We start from the raw sequence: 19,005 nt of genomic DNA, 5'->3' as shown, positions 1-19,005 counted from the left end.
TATCTGGCACCCCATGACACCTTCTACCTCCCCTCCAGGTCTTCTCTTGGGACAGATGAACATGATAGAAAAGAGCCTGGGTATCTTTAGAAAGGATATGCAAAGGAAACAAGCACTGAAATGTAGTTTTGACAGACCTTGTAGCAACACCATTAGGGTAGAACCCAGCGGAGAGAGATCCTCATCCATATATTGAACAGTTATATAAGGTTCAGGCCAGCAGCTATCAAATCATACATGGACGCTGCTGAAGCAGAAATAGATTGTTGCGTCCTTTGACTATGGAACTCTACCACAGAGGTGGTGTACTCAACCAGCCCTAGGCAACTAGAGGGCAATATTAGTCATGTAGAGACCATACGTTAAATTTACCACTCTGCCGTTAGAGATGGCCCACTATATTCTGCATAAAATTCCCCTAATAAAACATGCCAGTAGAAGATATGAAAACCTGTGCACTGACATGACAGAGAAATTACTATGCACACTGATAAATTTTGAATACCAGTTATTGCACTTCATAGGCTAAAACCGAAAGTGGCAACAACATAGTTTAAACCATACAACAGATGGTATTTGCTAACTGTGTGGGGCTCTGAGCAACCTGGTCTAGTTGAAGATGTCCCTGCTCATTGTAGGGGGGTTGGACTAGATGACCTTTGGAGGTGCCTTCCTACTCAAACTATTCTATGATTCTATAATCCTAATCTTTTTGGTTCTGTCTAAATGAGCAAGAAAGCATAGTTTCCATTTAAAATTCAGTGACTGGCTCACACATTCAAAAAAGGAGTTGAAAACTGTTTGCAAAGACATTGGAGTTAGAGTGGGTTAGAGTGACGAGGATGAAAGCAGGGGGATAAATCAACACTAAAGGGCATTAAAGTACAAATGAGGAGGAAAAAGCCAGACAGGGAAAACTCACATGTACAGATTGTGCTGTGGATCTATAACCTTTAGTCCACATATGACTTCTTTGTAATGGTGCTGTACATAAGCAGTTTGAGTTACCATAAGGTCCTTAAGGCTTAATGACACTACATCAATTCATTACTACTGTTGGCACCCATTCATAAATCCTTTCTATTGCTACATTTAATATTTGGGGACATTGATAAAGCTTCAGCAATAATTTAAACTAAGTTTACATATATTTAACCTATAGTAATAGAACCGCGTAAAGGTCACAACGTAATGATTTAAGTTGAATATGAAACATAAACAAACATGCTGTTACTATAACATGACCTTTAGTTCACAGAATTGTGGATCAGCCTCTTCCAAGAGTTGAAATGAGATTATGTATGTAAACACATACATAGCACTTAATTGGTTAAACAAGGTTCTTCAAGACAAAAGCTGGAATGAAATACTGTATATCCAGATATATTTGCCACACAAAAATCCAAACGAAACAAACCAACCAACCAAACAACAAAAAAACCCCACAAACTCCCCAAAATATGGGGAAAAAACCCCATGTATCAAGCACTGAAGTGGGCTCTTTGGATCTTAATATATCTCAATTCCAAGAGTGCAGTTTCTTCCCCATGACCTATAGAACATGCTTATTTCTTTTCACTTTCAGTTGTGGCAACATGTTTTTGTAAAACAACTTTTTACTATATTGTATTATGGAATTATATTTATGTAAGGTAAAAATCCTATAGCATTTTCCTTGTTCTCTTTGTTCGCCTGCATTTGCTTTGACCCTCCTTCCTAATCTTTCTGCCATCACTGTCTTCCAAGGCATTCAGTGCCTTCTATTCCCTCCATTTAACCTGTTTCACATTCAGACTTCCACCTCTTCAATCTGTGAAGGAATAATATCCTCCTCCTCTTAATACCCACATCCTTGCAGACTTCTTAAGCACACTCATAGCTTCTTCCCGTTTATTATTTTTGAATACAAGACATATTTTTTCATGTTTAAACTCATGATTTAAGACTGAGCAAGCCTTATCAGCAAACTTAAGCTACAGAAATTAGGTGAAAGAAGCTGGAAGTGGGTTGCAAATTTCTGAAAAAACTTGAAAAAAAGGAAAAAGATGCCTGTCTAGAAGGAAAAAAACCTATAGCTATAATGATGAGGTCCCACAATAAAATGTCCTCTGTGACTTCTTGAAGATAAGCTTCTGCATTCTGACATGATCACTGTACCATACTGCACATGCAGTAGCTTTACTTATTAGCCCAGCAGTGGACCACCATGAATAAAACAAGTTATCAAAAGCTAAAAGAAAGGTCCACTGCAAAACATCAGTTTCTGACCACAAAAACAGAACAAACATGGAGGAAAATAATCTATGACAGTCAATAACCACTGAATTTTTTTAATAGTTCTCATATGTTTTAATTCTGAAGCTGAAAGCATTGGCAGTTAAAGCTTGAAAACAAGTCAAGAGTTTACAGTGAAAGAGGCCGCTGCTGCAGAAATAAAGGAGTGCTGCAGAAATTAAGTGAGGCAGTAAGAGAGAGGATAGTTTCACAGCTGAGGGACCCAAATACAGCCCTAGAGATCTAGACTCCATTCTTGTCTCTACCAAAGAGCTCCTGAGGCACACTTGACCAAAACTGTCCCGTGGTGATCAGTAACTGCATGCTCCTCCATTTCCTTGGTGCTTGATTTGATTAACTAGGGGTTGGTTTCCAAAGTCTTGAGTGCACAGTTGCAAATGAAGTCAGCAAAAATAGTACCCTGAATATATCAAGGACTATATAATGGTTAACATTGTTAACCTAGGCAACTCAATTTGAACATCCACACTAATGGATCCTTCTGACAGTAATGTCTCTACCCCTTACTTTCCTATACTTAATATGGGGAGTAACATTAGTCATGAGTTTGCAGCTGTTCTGAGAAAAGAAACTAAAGTTTGTGAAATAATCGATATAATTCTTTCTTCAGAAGTTTATAATAGTGTGTACTGGGTGCAGGAACAGAACAAAGTCTGAAAAAGTTATAAATGAAATAATCTAACATGGTGTCAGAGTACAAAGCTATTTTTGTCACAACAGATGGATCAGAAAAAAGAGAATGCATGCACATATAGATGTGCACTCTTTGATTTGGTATGTATATCACAGTATCACAGTATGTTTGGGATTGGAAGGGACCTCAGAAGATCATCTAGTCCAATCCCCCTGCCAGAGCAGGAACGCCTAGATGAGGTCACACAGGAACATGTCCAGGTGGGTTTTGAATATCTGCACAGAAGGAGACTCCACAACCCCCCTGGGCAGCCTGTTCCAGTGCTCCGTCACCCTCACTGAGAAGAAGATTCTTCTCAAATTTAAGTGGAAGCTCTTGTGTTCCAGCTTGATCCCATTACCCCTTGTCCTATCATTGTTTGCCACCGAGAAGAGCCTGGATCCATCCTCATGGCACTCACCTTTTATATACTTATAGACATTAATAAGGTCCCCCCTTAGTCTTCTCCAAACTAAAGAGACCCAGCTCCCTCAGCCTTTCTTCATAAGGGAGGTGCTCCACTCCCTTAATCATCTTTGTCGCCCTATGCTGGACTCTCTCCAGCAGTTCCCTGTCCTTTGGAACTGAGGGGCCCAGAACTGGACACAATACTCCAGATGGGGTCTCACCAGGGCGGAGTAGAGGGGAAGGAGGACCTCTCTCGATCTACTAATCACCCCCCTTCTAATACACCCCAGGATGCCATTGGCCTTCCTGGCCACAAGGGCACAGTGCTGGCTCATGGTCATCCTGTTGTCCACCAGGACCCCCAGGTCCCTTTGCCCTAGACTGCTCTCTAATATGTAATCTCCCAACCTATACTGGAACCTGGGGTTGTTCCTGCCCAGATGCAGGACTCTACACTTGCCCTTGTTAAATTTCATTAGGTTATTCCCCACCCAACTCTCCAGTCTGTCCAGATCCCGCTGGATGGCAGCACAGCCTTCTGGCGTGTCAGCCACTCCTCCCAGCTTAGTGTCATCAGCAAACTTGCTGATAGTACACTCAATTCCCTCGTCTAAATCGTTAATGAATATATTGAATAAAATTGGCCCTAGTACTGACCCCTGAGGCACTCCACTAGATACTGGCCTCCAACTAGACTCCGCACCATTGACTACCACTCTCTGGCTTCTCTCCTTAAGCCAGTTTGCAATCCACCTCACTACTCTGTTGTCCAGACCACACCTCCTCAACTCAGCAACTAGGATGCTACGGGAGACTGTGTCAAACGCTTTGCTGAAGTCAAGGTAGACCACAGCCACCGGTCTGCCACCATCCACCCTGTTACATTCTCATAAAAGGCTATGAGGTTGGTCAAGCATGACTTACCCTTAGTAAAGCCATGCTGACTGCCCCTAATAACCCTCTTATCCTTGATATGCCTTGAGATGGCACCAAGGACAAGCCGTTCCATTACTTTCCCAGTATACCTGATTTATAAAGTTTTACTTAGCATAGGTCTGCTTATCTGAGCCCACATAGCCACAGCCACTGGAGTTCATATGCATGCAGAATTTAGTTTTCAGCTTTGGGCCTAAGGAAGTTAATCTTCACAAGAGAACTTCAGTAGTGAAATGCAATTCCCTCACTTCTCAACCTGCTCCTTCCAGGTATTTTTGCCTAACAAGGAATGAATTTAATAAAGTTTGGGTGTAAGTACTTGTATATACTTGTGTCTGTGTCCAAAAATATTTTAAAATATATTAAAATTAGTCAACACCAAATATAAGTAAGGAATAAATACTGTTCCAACTCCTTTGTTGCAGAAATCTTGGTAAAGCAAATATATTTATATATTATTCCACTTTCAAATTTGGTGCAAGCAGTGAACAGATTTAAAGAATTCGAGATGAAGCTCAGTTAGAATAAAAGGCATCAAAATCCTTCCCACCACCCATTATTGTGTAAAGCCAGAGAAACTGGACAGAACACACAGTGTTCTTGAGATGCAAATATTCTATTTCAACCTGAATACAGCAAAAAACTTCTTGAATAGGAATGCAGAAAATGTTCTGTGGCTCCACACCTTTTTTTACCACACCCTCAACACTGGCAAGGACATGAGAGTGGTTGTGTAACTAATCATTAAAAAATGGCTTTGGCTGACTTCAGTGTTTCAGTTGGTGAAATTCCCCTTTGGCAGTGACTGCACGGCACAGGACCTTTAGAGTCCTTTTACAAAATACAGGAAGACTAAAGTGACGGGAAGCTAAATATCTCATGCACAGCTTATTAGGATTGTTAAATTTTGGCTAGATTGCATTTTTGTTAAGCATAACTCAGCCAATTTTTCTAACAGCCTTTACATTTCCTTTCAGAATCAAGTTCAACTGAGTAAAATTGATTTCAACCATCTGTCCTTTAATTGCCATACTTGAAGTACAAATTTAAAGAATACATCTCCATTCAAAATGAGCTAGAGCACAAATAAAAGGGTTTTTTAATATATAGAACAGAATTTCAAATATTCTTTCTATATTCATACTTGTGGAATCAAAGTAAATGGCAAAATTCCAAAATCTTTGGAAAGAAAAGGGAATGGTGTGGCTCCTCACCTCATTCTGTACCTGGTGTGGAATACTTAAGGTATCAAGGAAAATATTGTCTGCTGAAACCAACTTTAAAGTCTCATGGGCCACCTTTTTAGGCTGATACTGGACTAGTTTAACTTCTTGAACTACGTGTAAGAAGTTTCATGTGGCTTCAGGGATTCAGATCTACCCAGCTCCCTCAGATGTTCCTGAGGAAGTAGCACTGATGGAGATATCAAATCCCTTTCTATTTGTTTTTGTCTCCTTTTTGTATATAAACAAATCAGGTTTAAATAAAACAACTAAACACTGATTTCCTTAGGTAACATGCAGGTGAATTCCAAAGAAAGAAAAAAAACAAAACCAACCTACAACCAAAGACTGACACCCAAGGTAAAGAGACATAGACATACTGATCTCAGCATAGGGACAGCCCTTTAATTGTAATCCTTATTAGCTCTTCAGTAAAGAGAGCCTCTGAAACCAGTATTATTCAGGCATAGTCATCTAGTTTTTAAAGCTCATGAACGTAAATAACAGGTCTTTATTTCTCTTTGTAGCTCTGGTTGTAGTTCCGGTATTTTTCCCCACTGTGTTACCTTTAGGCAATTCTTCTAAACTCAACACTACTTCTTAAAGTAGTTGGAAGTCCTGGGATGAATAACACAGTAACATTGGATAGGATGGATAAAACAATCTCATATCTCTAAAAAAGGAATGTGAAAACTCCTTAAAAGCAAAATGAAGTGTTAGGCTACCAACCCTGCCCTATCGAAACCCCAAACAAGCAAAAAATCCCAAGCTTCTGCAAAAGAGACTAAGAGGCCTGAATGGCTTTACTTACTACTTTTTGACCTTACACTGATTATATTAATTGTTTCCAGCATCTCAACTGAGGCCAAGCCTACTTTAATACATGGCTATGCCTCTGGAAGTTAACTGTCATTAGTTACCTATTAAAAGGGTTAGTGTGTTTTTATCTCTTAGTGAGGTATGCTGCAACAAACCTAAATCCTCAACTGTACTTCAAGAGATTATTCAGTAAACAAGTGCTCAAATACACAAGCAGGTCAGACTGTCTTTTGTTCCATTTCAGCTAGAGCCATTCTACTAACTGGTTAAAAATTATTCACTTGTGAGAGTTTAGAGAAGACTTTTTTACTTGCAAGGCCATTTTCACTGATCTAAAAGGTACCACATCCCTAATATTATTTCCAAAACTATTTAGGTTTTTACTTATGAGATGTAATGAAAGATTTAAATCCCTACATTTTGAAACCGAGAATGCACCTCCTTTTTTACACAGACTGTATTAAACAAAATTCCCAAGTACAGACATGACCTAAAATTTACAGTTATAAAATCCAGCGCCAGGAAAGTATTAACCTCACAACCAGTAGCTCTATCAATGCCATATTATCTTCTTAGCTATGTATCATGACATACTCAGATTGACCTACAGTAACACTTTTTTCAAAGTCAAAAGTTGTTGCAAAGACTAGAGTAAAATATTAACTAGTTCTGTGTTCATACTGTACTCCACCAACTGCACTTACACAGTCAAACGCTTCACACACATACATAAGCATATACTTTCACATGACAAACCACCTGAACTTACATATACCATCTTCCCTGATAAGGACTAGAGGTCCTCCTGATGCCATTAAACTATCTCACTGCACAGGCTCTTCCCAACTTTCAGAAACAAAAAAAATCCACAAGCAAACAGCTCCCCTTTCTAACCCAAACTAACTGAAATAGTCCTGGATGAATAAGGTTGAGTGCTCAAAATTTAATATTATTTTCTTATTTTAAAGAAGTACACTTTTAGTTCTTAACATGTGCAGAAGTTAACCACTGTCTTCTGCTGTTCCTACCACTTGCTCTGGTAAAATTCCTCATTCTCTTCCATAATACCATGTCTTAGCACATACATATCAGTTAGAGCTCATGTGATGACAAGCTTGATTGAATTCTTGAATGCATTGATAAGTGAATCAACTTCTGAACTCTAAATGTCTGTTTTATCAGTTTGAATGCAAGGTCAGAAGTATACGATGAACTCTGAATAGATCAGTCAAGGTCAGGCTTAGATAAAAGTCTTCATAATGTGCCGATGGCAGCTTTTTCTGAACATTATTTGTGCAGACTGCTTCTCAAAACATACATATATTTGACAGTGCTGTGCAGTTTGCTGCTGCACTCCCAAGCTGACACAATTTCAGTGGAATTTGAACAGTAGTAGTTGCAATTTGCTACAACCTTTTACCTACAGTATTACGTTCCAAAAGCTATTTCCAAATTTTGCTGAAACAGTGGCACTTCATCTACAGTGACAGAGCACTTATGGTTAAGTAGAATAATTCTGGCCTGTTGTGTTGTAGGGTTGGATTAAATAATATAGTTTTTTGTACTACATTAAAACCAGGAGGGGACTCACACTCATTTCTGCTCTAGCACTTGTGGTAAAGGAGAAATAATTCTTTAAATAGAAATACATCATTAAAAAAAATTATTATTAAATTAAAGGCAATTATTACCCCACAGCGGTATGTTATAGAAGAGTAAAACTTTTACTGTTGTTACATGGAAATAGTCCAATCTTAGTCTTAATAAACAATCAATGACGTTAAGAACAATCACAGCCATCTCAAGATCACCACAAGCAAAAGTCATACCACAAAAATGAGTTTAAAAGGTAAACTGTAACAAAGAAAATTAAAATTTTAATATCCATGACTTTCTAGAACAACGTCTAATTAAAAAAAAAACCTCAAAACCCAAAACCAACCTACAATCACATTAGTGAGCATCAGAACAGAATCGCACATGACAACCCCGCTCTGTTCTCCAATCAGATAACCCTGAATATGTTTTAAATGTGATTTCAAAACTGATCTATGTGGCATTCTAACCATACAGATTAAATGCACTGTACATTACTTGCCAACCTATCTGATGTTTCCAACAGCTGAAAAACTGTTGATTTAACATTGGCACAAAACCTACTTCCCTTCTCCCTCAATAAACTTCCTTTTCAGTCTAATACACATCACAAAACATTTTTATTCAGTGCACCAATTTGAATGATATAGAAGCAACACAAGAATTAATAACCTTTTACATACAGACTCCAGTATATCCTGATCTATCAAATATCAGTATCCCTATTTTCTGTATGATACGCTACTATTGCAGCACTTACACACCTATTTTCCTCATAAAATGCAACAGAATGGCCCTTTCCACTGATCTTTGATGTAAATTTCTTGTATCCCACCATCCAATAGAAATCTTTCCAGCTTGTAATAATAAAAAAAATAATTTAACAGGTCAAGCAGCTTCAGCTATATAAAACATGATTTTCACACACACTGTTGGGTATTCCATATTAATTGTAAGACCAATAATTAAAAACATATGTAAGACCACAGCAGATCACTCATCTAACTCCCTGCAGAGACTGATTATACTTTCCTCATAGATGATATATCAAACTTAACAACTAATCTCAGCCAGCAAGCACAGAGATAATGCTGGGCTTCGAAAAATCATTAAGGGTAATAACACTAATAAGATAAAAAACCCCCGACACCTCCCAGTTAAGCATGATATAAGTTTTATTGACAATAAAACCAATGAAAATTGCTTGGAGTAAAATCAGGACTGGTGCTTAGAGTAACATTAATTAATTAAATTTAACTTTTGAAAATCTTATTAAATTTACTATCAGATAGACTATGTCATGCAAGTAAATAAATGCTATTTATACTATCTCTAAGCCACAACAACCCAGTCATAGAGCCATTTCCCAGACTGTGTCATTGTTATGCCAAACAGACTACTCTTTCATTTCTTGTCAGTTGTAATTACAGTTCCATAATTGAAATACGGTAAATTACCATGCAGTAACTTTGAAAGATGGTTCACTGAGGTTAAGCTGTCACTACAATTACTGTATAATAAAAAATCATAATTTAAATGTTCTACTTTTCTCTCAAAGGAAAAAATGAATTCAGTTCAAGCAGCTCAGATGAGTCGAATATCTTCATGATGATGTAAACAAAGAGAAACAACACATTTAGGCAAAGCCAAACAATCTCAAGTAGAAGTCCTACACTGCATAAAAAAATCAGTGTGTGTAAATTTTTCTAAACCCTGAAGAAAATTGCACATTTAAGAACAATCCTTTAAAAGAATACTCTTTATCAGAATTCAGACATACAATATCTATCCAGCACCTTCCATATGTGCTCCTACTTTCCTAATAAAGCATACAAAGTTTTGAAAACTTCTTTCAAGTTTCAAACTTGATTTTAATTCAGTTCCACATTATGTTTTTGGCCACAACCAGTAAGATAACTGCAACTCACCTAATACCAGTGAGGTGTAGCTAAAAGATATAAATTAGCATGACATTTCTAAGTATAAAACTCGGCCTACAATTTGACTTACATTGGTAGAGCACAACTTGCCTTCAGAAATTTTCTCAAACGTATGACAGAAACAAAATGAGGGAAGGGACACAAATAACTGTCATTGTAAAAAAAACCTCAAAAATTTCTAAAAACTGTTCCCTTACAAAAAAAAAAAAAAAAAGAAAGAAAATTTTCAATACTTTCCTAACTGCTGTCTCTGCAAAGATAGCTTCACAAAGAATACCTTTGGAAGATATTAACAAATATGCACCTCTGAATACTGTTCCTATTCTCCCCCTGAGAAAAAAATCCTGCTGATGCTGGACAAGGCAACTCCTTCAGTTTTGTTTTCCTCCTGTCTCCTTCCAGACACCAACTCCCTGCTGTCTCCCTTGTGCTGGCATTCATTTAACCATTCAGTAAACAAGATAAGCGCAATAAATGAAAAGGACACAGAATAAAACAAAAAACCCTACTATTAAGTAGTTGAAGAGACAAGGTGGGACAATGTAACCAGGGACATGACACAAGGAGCTGAAGGCAGGAACAGTGGGCTGCAGAGAACTGCAAAGAACTGCTAGAAGCTCCAAAACTGTAATTTCAACAGCATCACTGGCAAAACACACTGGCACTCGTTGGGACATCCTCAGGGTTCCAGTGATTCCATCTAACCCAAGACAAGTAAATAGTGCTCTGTACTATACTCCCATCTATTCCTTCTCAAAGTCTGCAACGAAGCAAATGTAGTAAATAACCGATTGAAGAAAGGGCCACAACTGCAGCTGTGACAAACAATCAAAACATTATATAACTACATGAAACAAAGTTCATTCTCAGCAGCTAAGAATCTCCTAGCCCAAATCTTTACCTATTTATTTTGCTAAGAAAATATTAGTATCTGAAAGCATCTAGTATGGGACATCCGAGCAAGGTATGATTTTTCCCTGTAGAGCTTAACTGTAATCACTAATTTCACCTTTGTTGCTTTCTCCAGTCTCTGTTGTAGATCAAGCAGTTCTTTATCATGTTGCTCTTTAAGTTTATCCATCTCCATGTCATGGCTAGATACTTCTTCTTTTAGTGCTCCTTTTAAAGCTGTAAGCTCTCTCTCTCTTTTTCTCAAAATCTCTTCTTGTTGATCTTTGGCTATTAATACTTCTTGCAGATCCTGTTTCATTTGCATCAGCTCCTAAAGAACAAAATTAAACACAACTGCATGACAAATAGCTCCAATGGATATTCTGTTTGTGTTTCAGAGAAGGAAAGCATCTAATAGAAGCTCCCCAAGGCCAACTTCATTTTATATGATTGATGTATTTTTTGCAGCTTACATAGGAAGCTAAAAATTTACTAAACCCTAAGATTATCGGAAGTACACGTTTTATATGAGTCAACATATCTGAACCTGCAAAACTATGAAAATATTTTGATGGCATATCTTACACTGTATGTAAATAAAGCAGGAGTCAAACTAAGGTTGCAATTTAACAACTCCCTCAGTCCTACCTTCTGTAGCAAAGAAATAGATAAGAACAAAGAAAAACCTTTGCTCCCACACTTCAAGAGAAGTGAACCCAATTATAATTTCTTGTTGTCTTTTCTGCTGGAAAGAATAAAAAGAGTTGCTTCTGAAAGTGCTGAAGACAAAACAAGTGCTTCCCAACTGAGTCCATGCCTTTACACACTTCTTCCTCCCAACATGTTCCCCCTAGAAGTCATTCCCCCTCTCCATATTGCTGGGAAGGAAGTGGGTAGTCAGTAAATCTGAAGAATAAATACACACATGCATGTATACAAACTCAGAATAAAATAACAGCAACAATCAAAAATGTACAGCTTCAAGAATTACCTAATTGGTATTTCTCAAGCTGTGAACGACTGCACTTTCAAAAATATTATAAACTTCCCCTGCACTGAAGAAGGATTAGCAACCTAAACCATTCCTTACACACCTCATCTATCCTGTCCTTAAAAGGCTACAATGAACAGGATTCTAGTATCATCCCAGATAGCCATGTTCCACTATTTAGTTATCTATACTGACAGAAAATGTTTACCAATACCTACTTTAAATCTCTGCAGCTAGGTCTCTTATTTCTTACTTCATCCTCACACAACATAGAAAAAAATGGTCGCTATCTCCTTTATAACATTATTTAAGATGTGCTTTTGACTCTTGCCTCACTTCTCCATTCAGATTAAAGCTGTTCTTCATAGGTAATGTTTTTCAGTACTATCACCATCATTCCAGATATTCCCCTGCTTATGTACAACTTTAAAACTGCAGTGCCTGAGATTTAAGACAGTAATTTAAGGGAGTAATCAAATCTCACCTACACAGACAAGGCTATTCTACTCAGCATGTCTTGCACACAAACATCTTTAATATTCCTGAGGGGGGGGGGGTGTTTGTTGTTTTTCTGTTGTTGTTTTGGGGTGTTCGTGTTTTGTTTTTCTTCATAGTACTTCTGGTACTTTATAACTAACCTCAATCAGAACCTCTTTCTCTCCTTCTTCAGTATGTTTTGCATTATCCAGTTCATCATGCATCTCAGAGAGCTGGTCTTGAAGATCTCTGATCTCAGTCTGGTGTTGTTCCTGTTCCATCTTCACTTGAAAAAGCCTCATCAGGAAAAATCAGACAGGATTTTTTAATTTGTAGAAATACTAATTTGTTCTTTCAAGTACTAAAAAGATAGAAGTATCTATTCCCATGTTCCCCATAAGGGAACGGGATATGAGGCAGAAAAAGGAAATGTCAGAGGGGCAAAAATGAGAACTCTTAAGTAGATATTTTAGTGCATTTAGTGCATTTTATTTTAATCCTGGTACTATATTTTTGACTAAAGCACTCAAGCGTTTCCATATTTTAGAAACCTGAAGTTACATATTATGACCATGAAATATTAAAAACAATTCACACTAAGAGGAAGACTATAAATTGAAAGAATCTTTCTTTTCCTTCCAGATATGCTAAAAACATGCCTTTTTAAAATGATAGGAACATTTCCTGCAATAACAAACGTCAGCCTGTCTGATTCCATTAACACATTCTAAACACACAGGTACTTTTAATCTGAAAGGTTTAAGAAAAGGTACAAATTGTATTTAATAACTTTTCTAGGATTAACTCACTCCTCTAGGTTTTGCCTGAGTTCCTTCTCGCTTTCTTCCAGTTGCTTTTTTAAGGCTTCTTTTTCACATATACTTTCATCAAGTTGCAACTGAAGATCTTTCAGACTTGCTCGGGTAGCATCTCTTTCCTCTTTGGAATTCTGCTGATTCTGAATTTTGTACACCAAAAGTTAATTAAAATAATAGACTAAGTATAAATAAATAAAAGGCTTTTTTATTATATGAAAGAAGACATTTCAAGACTTTAATATTTTTCATTTGTAGAGGTGCTTATTAATTTATGAATATTAAAATCTTGGAATGTTTATTAAAGCATACAAAGCACTGCTTTTTGATTTTTATTAGAAAAGTGAGAAATGAAGTCTCAGTACTATCTAATCAGTTTCAAGTATATTGATTCTTATCACAGACTCAAAATGCAAACAGAATGAAGCCAAGCTGTCCTTCTCATGTCTTCAGAGCATAGCTGTACTTAATTACTTGGAATTTGGCACTACAAAAATAATGCTATAATTAATAAACTGCAGCTACATAAGAAATACAGTTTGTCTCTCAGTCCATGTCTGTCTCACTGCAGTCAATGGATTAACATTTAACCCTGCAAATACCTAAGAAATTTTATGTGCATGTGCCTAACATTTTTATTCACTGCTCCAAGCTCCTCTTCAAATACCACGCTATGAGCAAATACACTTCAAATCAAAAGTCTTCTGTAAAAGTACAGGTATATCTGGATTAAAAAAAAATACATAGCAAAAAAAAAGATTCAGCTGACTGATTAGTTGTGACTTATTTCAAATATAATTTTCTAAGTAAGTCAAAAGCCTTATAATAACAAAATGCCATACCCTCATTTCTAGATCCAGTTTTTTCTCTAATTCTTCCACTTTCCTTTCAAGTTCTGCTTTTTGATCCACCAATGCTTTTACTTCAGCTGAAGAATCTGAAACCTACAATTAAGCAGAGATGTTGATTCACACAAAGCCAAGATGTTCTTTGACAATTATTTTTTAAAATCTAAAGTAAAGATACAAGCAAGGCTAGTGAAGTGTAGCATCAACTGCCTCAGCTCACCAGGGCCTCTTCGTACATGTCAAGCCGAGCTAAAATTTTTGAAGGAATCATGATTTGATTTTCATAAATATGTTAGTAATTGCTCAAGGCATGTTGTCAATAATACAGAAAATACACACCTAAACAAAAATTCAAATTAGGTCACATATGAATTAAATCATGAGTGCTTGGGGCCAAACTTGCATGAGATATCACCAGTTACACAAAATGGACATAAAAGGGATTCATGCTCATATGTCGCAACAGATTTTTACACACCGTTTTTTGGTAATGTGTTAAAATGTGTTTAATATTTTTGTTTTGACTAATTATAGCCCAGGATAAAATAATCCTCAAAAGCAAGCATTTAATCCTTCTTATGCCATCAGTGAAACGACTGGGCATTTCTTCACTTTGCTTTAGAACTGAAAAAACAGTACACCGCATAACAGGAAACAAAAACTTTTCAGTAGGCAGACTGTCAAATGCTATTATTGTAATACGGCTTTAAAGTAATATCCTAGATTACTGCTTTTCTAAATTACAAATTAAAATACTCTCTCCACTTAGATATCTGTTTACATCACTACAATGAGAAGATGCTCCACCATTATTTTTTAAAGATATTTATGACAGCTTTTTCTTCAATCCAACAACCTTTTGATGTTCACGTTAAGTTTGCATTTCTTTCCTTCTAAAATGTAGAAGCTTTCATGGTAGATGCCGTTACATTGCTTTTCGATTGTTAACCAATAGATTTCTCATAAGTCAGCTCAGTGCATGATTAAAATTAAGCTATACTAGTGGAATGTTTATAAGAATAGTCTAATTGAAGTTAGTGAGGGGATTAAAATTTTTGAAGTCCTGTTCGAATACTGCATCACTATGAAACAAGCCAAAACAACTTAAGAAATTACTTACCTGTGTCTTTCCAGCAGCTCTTGACTTTAAAGTCTGGATTTTCTCAAAAACCAAGTTGACTTTCCTTTTTGTTGCATCATCATTATCAGCACTTCTAAAATACAGACAGTACAAGTAAGCAACGATATGATCAAAGGTACTATTTTGATAACATCAAAACAAATTCAGTGTCTGAACTACTGAAAATCATTACCATTAAAAAAATCTAATATGAACTAGTCTGAAATTATCTTAACTATGATTTCATTAAACCCTTTAAAGAGAAGCTGTTAAAAATTCATACTCCAAATGTTTTCTAAAAAGAAGAAAAAAAAAAAATCACTGAACTCTTTAACTGCTACTCTCTTATACAAGACAATAGCTGTGGAAAGACAGGTATTCAGCATGTATATTATTTAAGTATGCTGAAATTAGAAGTAATTAGTACTAGGTTTCTCAAGTCCTAACTACTGCACCATAAGTAACACTTCAGCAGCTCCCAGAACCTGCTACATCAGGAATGCAAAGAAATTTAAGTGCATAATGGCATAATGTCTATGTTCATTCATTTATCCTTAATCTTTCAATAAGTTATCATTAGAAAATAACAAGTAAAAGATTTACAGGTGGATAAAGGATTAAATGCACAGCAACAAGAAAGCTTCTGTCGAAGTTATCACGAGATAACACTTCTTTGTTGTTGTTTAAAAATATCTACAAGCTTAAACTCCCATTAGGTATGATTTGAATTCTTCATGAACCTCCACATCACTTGAAGTTTAACTCCAGAAGTATTTAATAGACAAACATATTCTGATTCACAAATTTCAGGTACAGATCATCAAATCCTGTACAATACTTTCTAAAAGTCCAGATTGCCTGTGTGTTTTGAGATCCTATAATGACTTAAAGGACACAGCTGCAATACAGAATTATGAAACAGACATTTAATTTACTTATAGCTTTGATTTTCAGTTTCACATTTTAAATGTAATAGAAAATAAACATTGAGAAAATACAGACTCCTCTCCAAAAGTTAAATATGTTTACTAACCCTTCCTTAAGGTAATTGTAAAGTATCTGTTTAGCAGTCTCTTCATTTGTTTGCTGTGCAAGATCTTGCTGGCCTTTTAAGAGATCAGGAGTTGCCTAAAAGGACAAGACAAAACATCAAAAAAATAATCCTAAGAGGGCTGTAAATACAACCTGTACGCTAGAAGTTCTCCGTTCTTTTCTATTATGAAAAAAATAATGTACTGTGCACCTAAAGTTCACAAAGATCCACTGGAGTTTCGGCTTACTGCAAGAAAAAAGCATACTCCATACCAAAAGAAAGGAAATATAATTTTGTATGGAGTTACATACATCTCAGCGTTCTACTTTTATGCATTTATGCTTACAAATCATCATAACATCATCTACAATAATCTTCACTGGCCCCAACATCTTCCTTCACTCACACAAGAGTAAGCTGTTTTACAAGCCATGTACCTGCAACTACAGAAATAATTTCTGTATTTACATTTCTCCAGAACAATTCTGCTATCTCATTGTACGAAGTACTGTGTAATGGGAGTTTATTGTAACAAGAAGCAAAAAAATATGCACTTAACAATAGGACAGTTATAGTACACTTGACTGCAAAATACAACTTCAAGAGTAAATTCAAAATTACCTGTATATTAGGGACAGATGAAAATGTTTTTACAGAAATTTTCTTGGCTCCGGAATCAGGTGGAATTGTGATTCGGTTTGGCAACAATAAAGTAGAGGTTACTGTTTTAACTTCCTCTTTCTTACTCTGTCCTGGGAGCGTAGATGACCTAAACATAAAGCTCTCGGTATCAGCTCCATTTTGTTTATGGTATTGCAAAGAATTGAAATTACTGTTCTGAGTGTCTTTATCAGGCATTTGCAGTTTTCCAATATTTCGAGCAGAAATCTTCATCTCTTTGGAATGTGACTTTTCATCTCTGGATAACTGCTTGTGAAGGCAGACTTTAGATGGTTTCAGCAAGTGCTCTGTTGACTTGCCCAAGCTTTTACTGAATTCACCTAGATAATCTGAATTTACATCATTCCCTAATGACAAGGCACTATCAACGCTTCGTGATCTTTTACGATCATCTGGATGAATTCGGTTCCTTTTTCCTGACCTACCTCTCTTATCAACTTTCTTATCAAACTTTTCAATTAGCTGATCTACTCCTGGAAGTGAACCAGTGTCAATATCACGACCAGTTCCAGGCAAAAATGGGATATATCTTCTGTTTTCATGCCTATTAACATTGTCTGCATAGATGGCATATTCCTGGTCATCAAGTAAAAATCTGTATAAGGAATTTGCAGAAGTGGGAGTAGCTGATGAGGACGATGATCTTCGTGAGTCATCCAGTACTGGCCCAGCTGAATCCTGCCTGCGGAAGGGAAGAACATCTGGCCGAGGTTTTCTTGTCTCTGGATAAGCAGTGGGACTAATACACTGGGATCCTCCTGCAGATGAAAACGATTCTGAAACACACCCTTCATTGGGGCTGTTTGTGCTACTGGGACAATCCAAGAGCTGCCTGTTTTGGTCTTCTACTGACCTGGTCAAATATATCTTTTCTGAATTTGCTTTGGCTGGCTCTGCAAGATAAGTATTTGTTTTCTGTAGAGATACTACTTGAGGTGAGGAAACCCAAGGCTTTGCTTCAGTTTTATCTTCATCTGCCAAAGATTTAGATTTACTGCACAGAGAAGATTGGTAATTATCCAAGTTCAAGTTATTTTTTTCAGGATCATAAGGCTGTAACAGTTCAGGATGTCTTTGAAAGTTCAACAAATTAGATGATTTCATTGCTCCATCTTTAACCTCTGATATTGTATTTTCCTTTTCATCTAGGTTGGTTATCTTCAGGCTTTTAAGCATACAGGGTTGCATGTGCTGTGTTCCAGGAAACTTTGTGCATTCACTGTTTTTGTCCTCCAACTTACAAGCAATATTGGAATCGGTGGCTGGCTTGCTTGCAGTCTGAGAAATGGCCTGCTGTTCTTTTCCAGAAGGAGGATGATTTTCTGACAAACATCCTTCTGTATTGTTTAGTATTATGTATGGATGTCCATCAATTCCTTGGACTCTAATACTGACACCATAAGACCCCATCCTAGAATTTTGTGCATTTCTAGTTTTTTGAGTCTCCTCACTTGCGAGTTCAAGAGTGACTTCATAGTCCTGCTGCAAGTGCTTAAAACCAGCAAAATATGGCTCCATGATTATCAGAGGATTATAGCTGAATAGAAGAAAAATTACAAAAAAAGTAATTGTTTTAAATACTTTAGATTATTTCATTAATTACTTTATTCTACCATTCAGTATGACTATGAAGACTAACAGTAATATGCAGATAAATAAATATACAAGCGATACGAAACCTAAAGTGAATACATTGTGATACAAAGACAAATGACCGATTCTTAATCAATGTAATGTTATTTTATGACTGCAAATGTTAAGAAATAACAGTGGTTAAGCTCACCCACAGAGATGGTGTTAGTTGCTTTGGAATCTAGTTACTTTAATTATAAGCAATTCTAGTACAATTTTTGAATCCAAGCAGCTTTTATTTTGGGTGTCTCCATTATGTTTACTAAAAGACTGTATCCTTCACAAATCAGTGATCATTTTATAGCCAGCAGTTAGTATCAGCCATATTAACATTTAAACATAAGCTCAGGAGAGCAAAACACAACCAGGCAGTTTTAGAACAAGTCCAAAAGAACACAGAGTTAAAGATCCAGGAAACACAGTCAGGCACAAACAAAGCAAATTCACTCCAGTAGGTAACTCATTAAGTTTTACAGATATCATTGGAGTATATTCACTGTATTCCCCAGGTAAGTTATTTTATTTGAAATTTCATCAAAAGAGTAATTTTCAATCAAGTATCTCCTGGAAAACTGTCAAGAGCTGAAAGAAAATGACTTAATGAGTTCACTCTAGATTCAGCCTGAG

General features: G+C 36.5%; 1 protein-coding gene across 2 annotated transcripts in view; it reads right to left on the bottom strand.

Annotated features, from left to right (window-relative positions):
- Window positions 1–19,005, bottom strand: part of CGNL1 (cingulin like 1) — a 56,064-nt gene that overhangs the window by 26,087 nt on the left and 10,972 nt on the right. For both annotated transcript variants that reach the window (XM_082060818.1, XM_082060819.1), the window contains exons 2-8: window positions 16,687–18,283; window positions 16,066–16,160; window positions 15,033–15,126; window positions 13,907–14,008; window positions 13,059–13,207; window positions 12,411–12,546; window positions 10,900–11,112 (exon numbers count right to left, since the gene is read on the bottom strand). In XM_082060818.1, coding sequence (XP_081916944.1) covers window positions 10,900–11,112; window positions 12,411–12,546; window positions 13,059–13,207; window positions 13,907–14,008; window positions 15,033–15,126; window positions 16,066–16,160; window positions 16,687–18,264 — 2,367 coding nt within the window. In that variant the 5' untranslated portion in view covers window positions 18,265–18,283. The remainder of the gene's footprint in view (window positions 1–10,899; window positions 11,113–12,410; window positions 12,547–13,058; window positions 13,208–13,906; window positions 14,009–15,032; window positions 15,127–16,065; window positions 16,161–16,686; window positions 18,284–19,005) is intronic.

Source organism: Streptopelia decaocto, assembly GCF_964273445.1.
Source record: "Streptopelia decaocto genome assembly, chromosome: 9".
NCBI classification, from domain to species: domain Eukaryota; kingdom Metazoa; phylum Chordata; class Aves; order Columbiformes; family Columbidae; genus Streptopelia; species Streptopelia decaocto.
Note: the sequence above shows the minus strand (reverse complement) of the source record. Positions and strands in the feature narration are given on the sequence as shown.